General features: G+C 40.6%; 1 protein-coding gene across 2 annotated transcripts in view; it reads right to left on the bottom strand.

Moving 5' to 3' along the window:
* The window catches only part of STX7 (syntaxin 7), a 31,734-nt gene extending 23,674 nt beyond the window's left edge, over positions 1-8,060 (bottom strand). Inside the window, exons 1-2 of one of the 2 annotated variants that reach the window (XM_068184497.1) lie at positions 7,924-8,060; positions 1,231-1,371 (exon numbers count right to left, since the gene is read on the bottom strand). In XM_068184497.1, the coding sequence (XP_068040598.1) occupies positions 1,231-1,312 (82 nt within the window). In that variant the 5' untranslated portion in view covers positions 1,313-1,371; positions 7,924-8,060. Of the gene's footprint in view, positions 1-1,230; positions 1,372-7,477; positions 7,611-7,923 lie in introns of those variants that run through there. The other variant, XM_068184498.1, reaches the window with a different exon arrangement.
* Positions 8,061-15,085: the final 7,025 nt, after the last annotated feature.

Here is a 15,085-nt window from a genome sequence, read left to right on the forward strand (position 1 = left end):
AAAGGGAAAAATGAGATTAAAGAATCACTGAGTTCAGCACAAGACAGTTAATTACGTTCAGCAGCTTTCACAATACTCCAGTTTCAATCACTGACTTTACTTTATGCTTTCATCTGACAGAAAACCCTTTTTTTACATCTTGGAGCCTCAGTGTTTGTCACAGGTTGACAGCTGCCTCTGGAAGACCGAGTTAGAAGCCATCAGACTGAATAAATTCACTGAGTATATTTTAGGAAATAAAGCATGAGGACTTTTACAGAGTTGGTTTGTTAATTTCAGGTTCTGGAAATACAACTCTGAAGTACAGAAACTTGTCAATAAGGCAAAATTGCAATTTTTGTTCCCGTCTGTTGAGATCTTAAGAAATTCTTTCTGGAAGAAAATACAAAATGCAACTGAAAAAACAGGAAAAAACCCAATCTGTGCCACTAACCTGCACTACAAATACCAACTTCTAGGACTTGTCTTGCAAAACAAAGATTTAATAAAAACTGACATACTCTGCTGTCCAGAATTTATTTGAAGTTTTAACATTAAAATACTCGTTTCTGCATGAACTCTGCATCCTGCACAACATAAAACAAACATACCAAAACTAGCCACGTGTTGTTCTTGACTACCTCCCCTCTGATGAACTGTGTACTTTATATAATTTGTGAATCAAGTTGTATTTACTTTGTATACACACACATTAAAAATAAAATGGAAAATGGCAGAAAAGGGAAAAAAGGATTGAAAATACCAGCAGCCTAATTAAACTCTAGCTTGAATACTCCAGTTAGGTGGCTAAAAAATACTAAGTAGCATGAAACTAAGCACTGGTACATTAAAACTTGCAGAATCTTATTTACATATCTAAGAGATACAAGGGACAAGGGGAAGCTGCAAGGCCACAGCTTCTGTCCCTGCTAAAAAAAAATCAAGCTTCAGTAAATACTTGATGCAATCCCTGCTCAGCAAACATCCCAACCTACCATCTTTAAGTGTCCTTTAACTGCCAGGACAAAACTGGTGAATACAGAGTGATACTAGCTGTACTTGCCATGGCAGATCACCACTAACCATACACATGAAAAAAGGAATGGTCACACTGTGTGGGGTGCCACAAACCTACCAAATGAGCAGGCAGAGTCGGAGTTAATTCCCATGAATGAATCTGAGACATTCACCTCAAATGGGGCCACCACCATTACTAAAATTTCACACAAAACACGCACAAATGTAACTTACAGCATTGTGTGATCTTCTGGATGTTAGAAGTTATGCGTTGGGCTAGTTGATTAGGATCCCCAAAACCTGGTCCATACGACATGGCTGAGTAGATCTGCTGTTACGGTCATCCACAACAGGAAAATGACAGACAGTCTCTACCTACTGAAAACAATAGTTATGTTTTGGTCATTGGTTTATAAAGGTCTTCATCCTCTTAAAGAATACATGGGAGAAGATTAAAGAAAACTCCATATACTAACGTTTACCCTCTCTCAAAACAATATATTTCAAATATAGAGTTTATCCTTTGTCAAACTTCTTATATATCTTCCCCACAGTAATAAAAGAGTGTAATTTTCATTGCATTTACCATTCCAGTAAAAAAAAGCTGTATGTTTAATCTGAAACTGCCAAACCCTCTAAAGAATTACATCCCAAACCAATTATATTGTTATTCACATACCATATATCACCCATCCCACCAATAAAATCCAGCGTAAGTAACCACTGGAAAAAAAACTCAGCAGATATCACACAAGACATCAGAAAAAAGGCAGCAACCAGTTTCCTCCAAACACCGATCATTTTTATCAACTTCAGCTCTAGCTTAACTCAGTGTCAACTAAGTTCTATGAACCAGCACTCTATCCTGTTCCAGCTGCTGTTTGTCGATATGAATTAATTTTTCAACAACCTGGGTATTCAAACACATTTTTAGGGGTGTTTTTCCATCCATACAGATCAAATTTCAGCACAAGTTCATGTGCTCCTATGCTAAATCGAAATTAACAAGACATAGATTACAATACCAGTGCAAATCAAAACTGCTGGTTTATCTATTCTGCAGTGAGAATGCAGAATAATCAAGTGCAACACATCCAACACAATCTCACAATTTCATCCAGGCTGTGCTTTCCTGTACATCACCTTCACAGGTTGAACATTTTAACTTCACCACTTCCCTGCATTTCCACTGTTCAACCCAAACCATGCGCCTTCCAAACAATGTCCTCTCCTCCTGGCCCATCAGCTTCTGTTTAAGAGACACTGCTAAAACTCAGTTTCAGGTATAGAGAAAAAGAAAGCACATTTACTGTGTGAAAAGAAGGAAATGAAAAGGCCAACTGATTTGTCAAGCATGACAGCTGGGCTACAATTTGCAAACTCAAGTCCTTAAGAACATTTTTTTAAATACAATTAACAGTCCTTGTTGCCAAATATTTCCTTTCACCCTTGGAAACGTCTGTATTAATACAGGCAGCAATACCCTGGCTGTTTTAAAACATGACTGAATTCATATCTCTGTCATATGAAATGATCTCATCTCTAGTGGAGGCAAGACACTTTAGTGATCCTGACATTGTACATTCCAACAAAGCTTCACCAGGAATGTAACTACAGAGGTCAGGCCCACCCCTGATGCCCTGCAGGTGACACCACCTCTGCCCCATGAAAAAGCTGCTGCTACCATGAGGACAAATTCTGCATGATTTTGAAATGGCTGCTTCACTACCATCCCAAGCCCAGCTTGGAGTCTTCAGGCCCTAGTAATGAATAACCTGACTGCGGACAAGGCCACAGGGAGTGTACTTGCATTCTTCTACTTGCTGCACCATTGCCCGAGAGTCACGATAACTGTCTGCAGTGTCATCTCCTTTGTCTGTACCACATGCAGATTCATGTTATTTTGACTAAAGTCAGGAGTCAGTCAGCCAGCCAGCCAAAATCCCATTTATCTGGGCCAAGGCTGGAACTTCAATCCTTGATTTTTTATGGAAATTAAAGGCAACATCACACTGAACTTGTATTGTAAGACCAAACCCATGCAACCTTTACAGCAAATAAATGGCTCTATACCATGGTGTATCGACTAAGTAAGGAAATCTGCCAGTTCAGTGGAAAATACAACAATAAGCATAAAATCCAAAGAAACCACCTAAAAACTATGTTTGAAAAAGATTTCTCAGAGCTGCTGACAGGTTTTTTTAAAAGCTATGACTATTTCTAGATACCTTAGTAGCATGCTAACAACAATGCTGACAAAAAACTTTTTAGTTAAATATTATAGTTAATGTTAAAAGTTGCTTAACTTTTCTGTTTCATGGTTAAAATGTTAAAATGCCACTGCTAAGGAGAAGAGATGGCAAAAGACCAAGCCACCTTGTGTAGAATTAACTGAAACAATACTTCATGATTGGTTTTTCTTCTTTCATATTTGTATTCACCAAACAGCTGCTTGTAAAACTGTTCTCAGGAATACCTTTACAATCAAGAGATATACACTGAATATTTCATCCAACTCTTGACAAAAGCAGCTGCTTTTTTTTGTCTTGCAAATTTCTACAGCAGACTGTAAGTACCTTTAAAGAAGTTACACCTCACTACACAGACAAGCATACAGATTGTTCAATACATTAGACTTAGGAATTTTTCAACTTTCTACTACAGCCAAACACAATAGATAGTAAGAAGATAATCAGATGACAGAGTACAAAGTCCACAGGATATCGTTCAGCTTTTCATCGAAATCATGCAGAGTTTGTCTTTTTGGTAGCAGCAGCTTTTTCATGGGGCAGAGGTGGTGTCACCTGCAGGGTGGCAGGGGTGGGCCTGACCTCTGTAGTTACATTTCTGGTGAAGTTTTGGTGGGATGTACAATGTCAGGATCACTAAAGTGTCTTGCCTCCACTAAAGATCATTTCATATGACAGAGATATGAAATCAGTCATGTTTTAAAACATAAAATAAGAATTGAGACTTATAGTAAATTTTTAGCATAGCCATGTAAATTCACAGCTGGCTTACTCCATGCACATTCTTCCACTAGCAGGGCTATTCCTGAGTATTTCAGTAATACAGGTAGGTAACAGAGTAAGCAATTGTCTGGGGAACAGACAGAGAGGTAAGAGGACAGCCATCAGATGTCATCACCTCCCAGTCTTCACCACATCTTCTCCCTCTAGTTCTCACAGTAACATGGGCATCTGAACACCCTACTTCCACTCACAACCCCTTCAATTATGAGTGCTGAGTTACTCAAACTCTTCTGAAAACAAAGATAAGCAGAGCCCTTGGAAAGTCAACTGCCAATGACCTAGACAAGGTCAGGGTTTCAACCACCAGGAAACAAAACAGGCATGCACCAAGCACTTCTTTCCATCCAGGGTGATAGGAGCATTCATCAGCATACTGAATTTCCATAGAAATTACCCCTTTTCACTTTCACAGCATTTAACTACTCTGTCGTGATGTATTTTGGTATGACTGGCTGCACAACTTACAAAACAGGGAAGTTAAAGGCCTGCTGCAGTTGCAGGAAGTGCACTTCTTCAAAATGGAACAGAGCTGCACTTGTAATCTTCAGTTCCTCTAAAAGTTTCAGTCAGGTGTGAGTTTCTGATTGTACATTTTATCTTCTTCTCAACATCACTGCCTCTGAATGGGAGTATACCTAGTGCCAATTCAGCTTGTCAAGCTACTGTAGAAAGTCCAAGGAACTGAGTCTACAGGCACAAATGAAATGAAAAATCAGAACATTTTATTAAAACTAACTGAAGCAGGACCTCACTGTACATTTAGGTTTAAAGAATTCAAAGCCTGAATATATTTTTCATAATTCTGCATTAACTAGTTCCTACATCACGCGGTCACTCCATACCAAAACAAAAAACGAACCTTAGCACCAACGTGTCTTCCAGAAAGGTGTTTGTCAGGCATAAGAAAAAATCCACTTTTCCATCGGCTGTGAATGTAGAGACAAGAAAGCCTCCACATCTAAGCAGCTCCCCAGTGTCATTCCTGAAAGCTCCATCAGGACAAAAGGAAGTGATATGACAAGCACTGCACATGTCAGATTTCACAGCAGTCACACGATTATTTTGCAGACTCCAGTCAGGTACAGTTAATAAGCACCTAATCTGTTCTGTGTTTTCTCATTTAGCTATTTGAAGAATTCTCCTTCTCTCAGAAATCTAGCCCAGATACGTTAGGATAAGAACCCTTAAGCAATAGTTTTGCTGTTTGAGCAATATTATAGCGTTAGGACCTAGAATGTTTACATGGACCCTTAACTTTCAGAAAGCAAGAAGTAAATACTGCATTCCATAGAACACTTGAAAATTTAAATCTGATCTGATTTTATGCCTTTAAGCATCCAGAAACAAGTCATGGGGCTTTCATTACAGGATATTTTTTTCCTAATTAAAGGTCACAGTAACAAAGCTTTTCCTAAACAATATGTGGCTTCCTTTATAAACTACCCCTCCCTAAAAAAAGAAGTGCAAAATTCTTCAAGCAGGGTGAAAACACAGGCAAAAGTAATGAACAGCTGAAAAACTTGGGCTAAAATTTCAGCAAGTCAAAATGTTTGCTACAGAAAAGATAAACGCCTCCTGCTACAGCACCTGAGGGATTCTCATAACAGACTCCTAGTAACTGACTTAGAAAGATACAGGTGAGCACTAATCTGTCATTATTTTTGCTAGGGAATGAGGGCAGTTTAATTTTTTTCCTGGACTTGTCTTTTTTTCCTTTATACTTAAGCTAAAATATTAGAGACTGATACTACATTTCCCACTTCCTGCTTTTACAGCTCCTAATGTGCTGAAGTTCTAGTCCACAGGCAGGCTGTAGGCTCCCATAATACAAAATCAACTGTGGAACATAACAAATAAGCAAAGTAGCAATAAAATTAAATTATTCTTGCCTTCTTAAAAGAAAAGTTTCCAGATTATTTTTAACCTCTACTTTCAGGTAGAAGTCAAACTTAAATCCATATATGGTAAGAAAAAATGAAGTTTATTTAAAACTGCATCAACACTAACAGAAGAGATGCCAAAAGGTAACTGCCTACCTACTCTGCACAATTTCCTTAGCCTTGCCATGTTACTGATAGTGACACCTACCAAAACCAAGCTTGCATCATCTAACAGCTTTGTGTTAGGGCTTTTCTTAAGTAATTATTAGATTGTGACGTTGATCAGTGTTTTAGTAATTTTTCCTAAAAATGCTTCTGTTGAACAAAGATGCAGTTTAAAGCAGTGACATTTAAACTGCTCAGCATGAAAAACTAAATTACAGAAGCCTGAAATTCTATTAGGCCTAATGCATCACCAACGCTCAGCATATATGGATAAAAATTAACATGCTTACAATTGTCTGATTCATCCACACTGATATTTATGATGAACTAGGTGAAGGAAGTGCACAGCTTTCACAAGCCTAAGAACATATTAGTGCTTGGCAAAATGCCTTAAGTGAGAGAATTATGTTTCCTAGGAGCACACAAGGCATTTAAAAGCCTTATGATGAAGCAAGGAATAGGAAAATGAACACTAGAGACTGGAACTATGGGGGAAGAGAGAGAATGGGAAGTCTGAAAATGAACCTGACGACCATTTCAAAATTCCCAGTTTCTTCTGCAGCTGGTAGGCAAACAATATCTCAAAGGAAAAAGAAGATGGATGAGAAGCCCGATGTATCTGGTGTACTGTTTGTTCTCACCCAATTCTCTGTCATGATAGCTTGTTCGCTACCAAGTGAACAGATCAAACACACCAAGGGAGAAGTTACCTCTGTACAAAATCCGATTGCAACACATGCCAAGTCTGTCTGAGGCCTACCACGGTGCTAATGACTACATATACCTCATGGTCTCTTTTCTTCTCCTCTCAAGAGTTTCAGTTCAGTGTAAGCCACCAAAAGGAGTGCTACCTCATATTCTTCCAAAGACTACAAAAGGCGTTGTCATGAAGCAAACACAGACACAGGTTATAACAATGCCACGATTTAGCACCACTTCCAATTCTGACATATTTTAACTTCTTTTTTTGGTCCCCTTTTCCATTAAGAGCAATTGCACAATCCCCAGGCTCCAAGCAGAAGGGCTTGCACTGCCGGCAAAGCACAAGCCGGTATAATGACCCGTCAGGAGGGCTCCACTCGCCCTGCTGGCACAGCCCTCTGCCTTCGAGCGGCTCGTGGAGGGGATCACAGCACAGGAGCACATAGCTACCGGCCAAGTATCCCGAGATTTTAACACCGGGCGTCTTCAATGAAGATGTAGTGCCCTGCACTGCATGCTAAACGGAGTGAAACCTTCCACTGACTTGCTGAGTTTGAAGAAGCGCCCATTTCTGATGCAGCGCCGAGTGATTCACCAGGAAAACAGCGATAAGGTCGGGCCGGGGGCCGCCGCACCGGGCCCGGCCTCACTATTTACATCGGCCACTTTTATAATGTCCCCTCCTCCCGCTGACATGCTCACCTCGGACCTGGAACAGCAAGGGGAGCATTTCCACAAGGCGGGGGTGGAAATGCACCCTGCAGTTCCACACCAGCTGCTATAAAACACCTGCTGTAGGCCCCGACCCTCTCCCGAGAGCATCGCCAAGACCAAAACCCTGGTACCGTGGGTGTCACAGGGAAGGGTGCGGAGAAAGGAGCTGCTGCTGACACGACCGACCGCGCTCCAACACCGCGCTCCCCCCGTGGCCCCGGCCCCGGCACCTCCGCCTCGCCCACAGCGCCCCGCTCGCCCCACGGCCGGGCACGGCGGCACGGCCCCGGCTCCAGCGAGGCCCTTCCCGCCGCCCTCCGACAGGCTCCCCGCGCCTGACAGCCCCTTCCCAGCCGGCCGGACACCGCCCTGGTCCCCCCTGCCAGCGGCGAGCGGCACCCCCGGCGCCCCAGCAGAGCTCCCGCAGCTCTTACCCAGCCTCGGCGAATGCGCTCCCAGGGGCGCGGCTGAGGGCGGCGGCCGTGCAGGGCGTGGAGGGGCGGGCAGACCCCGGCCCGGCCCGCCCCGCCGTGACGGGGGAGGCGAGGGGAGGCGCGGCTCCGCCCGGGCGGCTGCGAGTGCGGGGCCGGGCGGTCCCTGACGGGCGGCTCCGCCCGGGCCTGCGGGGCGCCCTGCTGCTGACGGGACCCGGGGGCTGCCGAGGGGAACGGGGCAACCCCGGGCGCCGCAGCCCTTTGCGATTGGAAAAAGTGAGAGTGAAGGGTGGAGAGAGTGTCATTCAGGGAAAAGATGCTGTTGCATCAGGAAGCAAGGCGAAAACATGGGCAAGGATAACATGTTACAGTGAAAAATACGACGTTACGTTGTTAATAGCCGGCTTTGTCCGCCCTGCCTTCCGTTTGGGTTATGTCTTCTCTAAAGGGAATGGACAATCCAAAGAGAGCGCGTGGTAAATTGTAGATCTCTTTAAAGGTGCCTTTGAATGCAGAGATACACAACATACAGCTGGGAGAGGGGGGCAAGCGATGCCAGGAGAATGAAAAACGAAGGATGCTTTCACACGGCTGCTAGTACCAGGCTCGGAAGGACAAGGAGGATGCGATAGCCACAGCCCCGGGGCTCCTCCTGGCCCAGCTACCTGAGAAGTGACAGGTGAGCCTCCAGGCTGCCTACACAGCATTTGAGGCATTTCTGCATCCTCCCCACTTCTTCAAAGGGACAATGACAGGGCCAAACGCTCTCCAGAGCCCAGGGGCTGAGCTGCTTCGTCTGCAGGATACCCCCGTGTGCATTATATAGCACAGAGCAAACAGCCCGCAGCGCCCGATTGCTGGGAATGCTGCCTCCTCCACACAGCCCAGCCTCGCCTGAGGAAAAGCTGCAGAAACTGGGAAGTGCAAGTTTATTTCTGCTTCATCGTAGAACTTGGTCGTTGCTAAGATTTAGAAATAGCTGAAGCAGTGAAAAATGTACTAGGCATCCTAACCCAATAATAACAGACAAGTCTAATAAACTGCAAACACAATGGAGTGTTAAGTTAAAGGTCTGAAATAGGCAAGACTTTACCTTACATGGCTGGTTCTTGCTGGGTCTCAAAGCATGCTCAAAGGAGAGACAACATAGACTCCGAGACTTGTATGCTTATGTAGAGTTCTTATATTAATTGATGGTTGGAAGTGTCATTTTATCACTTTCATGAATTGAGTTACTAAGGAAAAAAGCCATTCTGATATGCCTTTTTGCTGCAGGAATGCTGTATACATAGTCAATCTATTTTTACCAGGCTATTTTATTAGTGATGATTTTAGCATTGCTATATGCGTGGGTGTTTCCTCCAAGATCCCAGTAGATGGTGCACTAATGAGAGTATAAGGCACATTCCTTCCAAATTAAGGGCCCGCCTTGATTATTATTTCTGTCATTTAAACTCCATTGATTGACCCAGTCAGTCACTCCTGCTTTATAAAACTTCAGCAGACATCATTGCCAGTTTTCCTCCAGAAAACAGTACATCTTTTACTCTATGATTTCAAAAATGTATTTCCCCTTAAAAAAAGTGACCCTTCATCAGTAAAAATATTTTTCCTGCAGGTCACCACTCACGTACTTTTTTTTTAGGCTTAGAGATAAGACCCAGTCATCGCTGATCAATGCTCATTCTCATTCTATGGAAACAAGATATCCAAATACTTTTCTAGTGAAACTGTGTGCTTCATGAAGAAAAGCCTGCTCCTTGTCTGCTGTTAGCTCACATCATAAGCATCCACATTTTCCTGTTAAATATCTCAAAGTCATATGATTATTTAAAGTAACAAGTAGAAGAATAATATAAAAGCCTGAGAGGGGAAAAAATTGATTATAAAATAAGCTTTTCAATGAAATTTTTGTACTATAAAAATACCTAAATAGCCTTTGTATGAGAATGATAAAATAATTATGAATGTACAGTTACTAGACTATTGATTGTATTTATTGATCAGAACTGCTAATAGCATGGTATGCCCTCAGAATATTTTTGTTAACTCCTATAAAAAAGCCATTGACTGGGAGAACATGCCCTGTTTCACCCTTTTAAATAAAACCAGAAGATTCTTTCCATTTCTTATTCTAGCAGTCATGCACGTACAGGGGTTGTAAAGAAGCCATGCCTAAGTGTTATCAGAAATGCTGATGCATTTGTTCCTCTAAATGCATTTCATTGGCTCGTCTCTAGAGTTCTCACATCAGCATTACCTGGGGATTGAATTAAGAATCATCATTCACCTACCTCTCCTCTTTCTTGTGGAACATAATCAGATTTCAAATGACTGAATTAAATGGGGAAAGCTGTGAGCAAAGAAAAGGGGAAATGTATGAGCCCCTTCTATTCATGGTCACTACATACCATGGAAGATGCTCTGGACATTTACTTGACTGAAGGTCTGAGTGTTTGCAACTTATATTCTTTTCATGTGTATAAACAAAAATGAAAGCATGTTCTATTTGGGGATCCATGCCCAGTATGGTATATAACATCTGAAAGAGATGGAAGTTAAGCCACACCAGAATGGTGTGATTTTGAAAAAGCACACCTTCCTCCTGGCCCAGCATCCAAATCAGGACCCACCCTCCTGACTGTATTTCTGCCTCCCACCTCCTGCTCCTGCCCTGGCCCCTTTTGAGCAGACACACAGGCCCAGCAGCGTGGGTGGCACAAGCTCCAGGGCCACCAGTGACACAGAAATGAGGCATTCATTTCCATGCAATTCCCTGGGCCAGCACAATGCATGATGAAATGAAGGGGAGCAGCCCAGCCCTGGCCTCATGTTCCTGATGAGTGTCCTCTTTCCAAGGCATGAGCAGTGCCTAAGCAGTTCTTAATTTACTGTATGGCCAATTTCATTCTCTGCTATCACATCTCACTTGGGCACCTCTGGCTTTACATAGGAAGAGTAATGTTTTTAGTATTTGGCAAAGAGTCTGGCAGAGCTTCCCAGACTGTTATTACTGACACATTCCACCATCAGCAAGAATTCCTGTTATTATCATTGTCATCTCTGTTTGCTAATTTAATCAAAATATCCACTCCAGAACCTGAAATGAGATTAAGTTCCCATTATACCCAAGCCTGTACATAATTACGATGGATGATGGTTTCCAGCTTGAACAGATTTATGGGTTAATTATACTGTAGAATGACCTGTAAAATCTCTTTATTAAATAAGATTAAAAAAAAAAAAACATTTGCATGTTATTTAGGCTGGCACTTGCTCTCCAGCAACAGTAATGAACATAGTAGCATATATTTTAAATAAACAGAGAAATCTATTCCCAATATTGATAATGTTTCCTAAAAAAAAGAAAAAAATCAATACCAACTTATTTTCAAATCTCTCTTTGCCTAACAGTTTAATTGTAAAAGACATGTTATACTTTCATCTGCAGTAGTGAAATGAGCTGACATTAATATTTCAAAGCCCAATGTTTAATTAAATAATACCTGAAAATACATAATTTCTCTAACTTCAGACAGATCATTTTGAAACAATGAACATTTATAAAAGGCATAAAATGAAACAGCATTGCTTTGTTCATATATAGAAATACAAACCTACAGAAGAAAAAAATATTAAAAATAAATGAATCTATGGACTGCAAGTTCAGCAACTAGCTCTGATAGGATCTGACAGTCTTCATTTGCAAAATGAGTTCATTGTTAAGCAACCAATATTCATTATTTTACAGTTCATCATCATCATCATCATTGACCTCCTCTTCATTTTCAATTCATAATGACCTTAATTGCTTTCTGGAACCATGCAAAATAAAAGAAGAAACTTACACAAAGGGATCCTGACAGAATTTGTCTCGGTAAACCAAACAGATAGCAAATGTAAAAGGACACAGGGCAGAGCTATAAAAAGGAGGAAAATGTTGTTTAGTGATATTTCCAAAATGAAGTTTCAGAAAATTTGGAATCTTGACTACTTTCAGAATTTTAGCAATATTTCCTCCTCACTTACCTGCTCTGCCATTGCTACTGTACGCATCGGTACTCTGGGTTCTGCTTTTCCCTTTCTCCATTCCAGCTGGCAGTTTAGCAAAAAAGGAGATCTAGCAACAATCACAGGATATTATGTCAAAATTCTCACATAGCAGCATAGATCGTGGTCACCCACTGAGGGACTAAATCTCATCCACTTCCACAGAAGAAAACTATAAAAGCAGATTATGCAAAGGGACTTAAAAAATCCCCAAAAAACCCAAAAAAGAGTGACTAATTGACTGCATTCATGTCATATACCCTCTGTAATCTGTTGACGGCTGGTAGAATATATCTTAAAAACTAATTAGCAACTTTGTGAATGTTCCCTTTCTCTATAGCCTTGGCTGCAGTGAGTTCAGAGCAAAAGATGTCCATGTAAGTTATTAAAGGTGTCAATGTTGTTAAGTTGCCCCTAGGACATGACTCAGTTTGAGGCTTGCAGATTTCTGCACAGCTAAACGTCAAAACTTCTGTTATGTGCCTTGCTTAAGCCTGATGCCTCAGAGAGAAGCATCTAGTGCCATTTTAGATGCCCAGATGTGTCTCACCTGGCTCTTAGCTGCTGTGTAGGCATCTCAGGTTCCTTATTATACCTTAGGTGGCATTTGGCAAATTATTCATATTTTCTGAATAGCCACTGGCCACTACAACTGGAACTTAAACAGCCATTCCAACTGTAGCTATAATCAGGACTTAGACACTTACCGGAATTATAAATGCCTACTTACAAATGTAAGAGTCTTAGTCTCAAAACTCATCCCAGTCTAGGTCTTCCAGTGTGTACCACAGCTTTCCTGTGTATTTCTGTGGTAATTTGGCACCAGAACTTTTATAAGAATTCTATTCTGCCCTTCACTCTTCAGCCTAATCCTGTGGGTTTGATAACCTTATTATAGAAAATCTGCAACTACGAGCATTATGGGACAGGTTTTAACCTTCTGCTACAGCATGAATAACAGAGGAACAGTAGAAGCAGTTTTGGCTTCTGTTCCAAGAAACAATGAATTTTAATCTGGCAAAATGGGGGGACATCAGACACTGGGAGAATGAAGTAAGATTGAATTACACTCCAACTCCAAACACAGGGCTTCCTATAAGTTACAGTTTAAAACCACTAAAAATCTATGATTACTCTCTATTCAGGAGATCACAAAAATATAACATAAGCCCTCTTTCTTGTCTCTTTCCTCTAGACACTTGCTCTAATTTCAAATGTTTTGAATACCAATATTTTTTTTCTGACCAGAGTCTTAACCGTATGGACAAAACCAAAAAGGATTTGAAATAAACAGATGTCAGAACATATTACATAATCTCAAAGTTGTAACTAACTTGTACTAGGAAAGGAAACTGTTCCTGATATTCAAAAAAATAATGATAAGATAGAGGGAAAAGAATTTTACCATTTATTTTATTGCACATATTAAAATATGTAGCAGCTACAATCTGTATTGCACTGATGTCCTACTGCATATCTACTAAATATCTACTGTGCCATTCCTTTTTCTAGTTCTTATACATGTAGGGCCTGATTCAATTGCTTGCTGCATGTTGTGAAAAGCTTACCATTTTTCAACAGGCTGTCGGGCATCTGCTGGTTTCTTGCTGTTAGCTGCATGCTTCCTACAGCTGTATTTTCTTCTAGGGTTTGTACTTTTCCCCCTTCCTTCTCATATGAACAAGGGAAAAGAGACCAGTTCACAATTAAGAAAAGGGGCAAATAATGACAATTCACATCTCTTTAATGTGGAACAAGTAGAGATTTGTATTAAATATTAACTTACAATGTTAAGAATGCTATCACAAAATTTTAAAATGCCCATCATACTGTTCCTTCTCTTTACCCTTCCTTTTTCAGACAGAATTGCTGGGTACAGTCTCAGACTGAATTTTTGTTGAATGTGCTATGCAGCCCAGCAATCCACAGGAAAACCCCCCCCCAAAAAAAAAAAAAAAAAAAAAAAAAAAAAAAAGGATAAGCATGCTATCTGATATGGTTCAATCTACAGTGAAGTCCTGCATAGCCAATGTCTTTTTTTATTGAAACTGCTGCACTTAAACTGTAAGTTCTACATACCTCTAAGTAACCTCTGAATCTGAGTTCCTTAAAATAGAAGAAGACATTTTCAGAGGATTATTGATTTTCTAAAAGGTCCATCATCTGTGCCCCTTTGCTGTGAATTTTTTTCCTCACAGCCACCAAAAGAGCCAATCTGGGGTCTTTAAATAGAATATAAGTTTGAGAAAGCTGTAGGCTTACTAAAATGACCTACACAGAGCAAGAACACTCATATCTCAAATCTTCCATCACATCTATTACAGCCCCTAGTGCTGGCTTTTGCTCTCCCTCAGTAGTGAGTAGTGACTCTGAAGAAGTAGTTGACTTCTTCAACCTCTGAAGAAGTTGGTTGAGTGTTTCATCATTAATGCAGAATGGTGGGAATGTGTGTAAATACTCTCTCGGTTCCTTTTAAGATCCTGCTAGGTGTAGAACACCCAATCTCCCAGACAGGGGGTTTCCATAGGATATGGTGTGTAATTTCTCTTCATCTTTCTTGTACTAATGTAGAGATTTGACCTTAAGCTTTGCAGCTGGAAAATTCTAGACTAAAGCACTTGCAATAAACTACTCCACCTGCTGCATCCTATTTTCATGTAACTTTTTCTTTTATGTTTTCCTGCTTTTACTTATATTGATCTGTTTTCTATCTATTCAACTGCTCATGAAGGACACACCTATATGATCAGCTTTAGAAGCAGTACCTCTGTAAGCTGTCACAACTTAAACCATGTTAAAAGTGAATATGGAAAGAAAAGAAATCCTGCCTTCTCCAACTGTAGCTTCTTTGTCAAATTAGTCAGCTGAAAAAAGGATAATTTAGTTCAGTAAGTCAATAAAAAGAAGATATCTTGTCTCTTATCTGTGAAATTAACTCGTATATTTACTTCACTCTAGGATTGTTTTAATACAAAAGAAAATGTTATTTCTTTCAGTTTATCTTGTTATCCTTTGTCTCTTTTTTAATTTATGACAAATTTTCAGATATTAATCTTATAACAAATTGAAAAATACCAATAGTTCATCATATTCAAAATACTCTATTTCATAA

This window comes from Anomalospiza imberbis, chromosome 3, assembly GCF_031753505.1.
Source record: "Anomalospiza imberbis isolate Cuckoo-Finch-1a 21T00152 chromosome 3, ASM3175350v1, whole genome shotgun sequence".
In the NCBI taxonomy this organism is placed as follows: Eukaryota; Metazoa; Chordata; class Aves; order Passeriformes; family Viduidae; genus Anomalospiza; species Anomalospiza imberbis.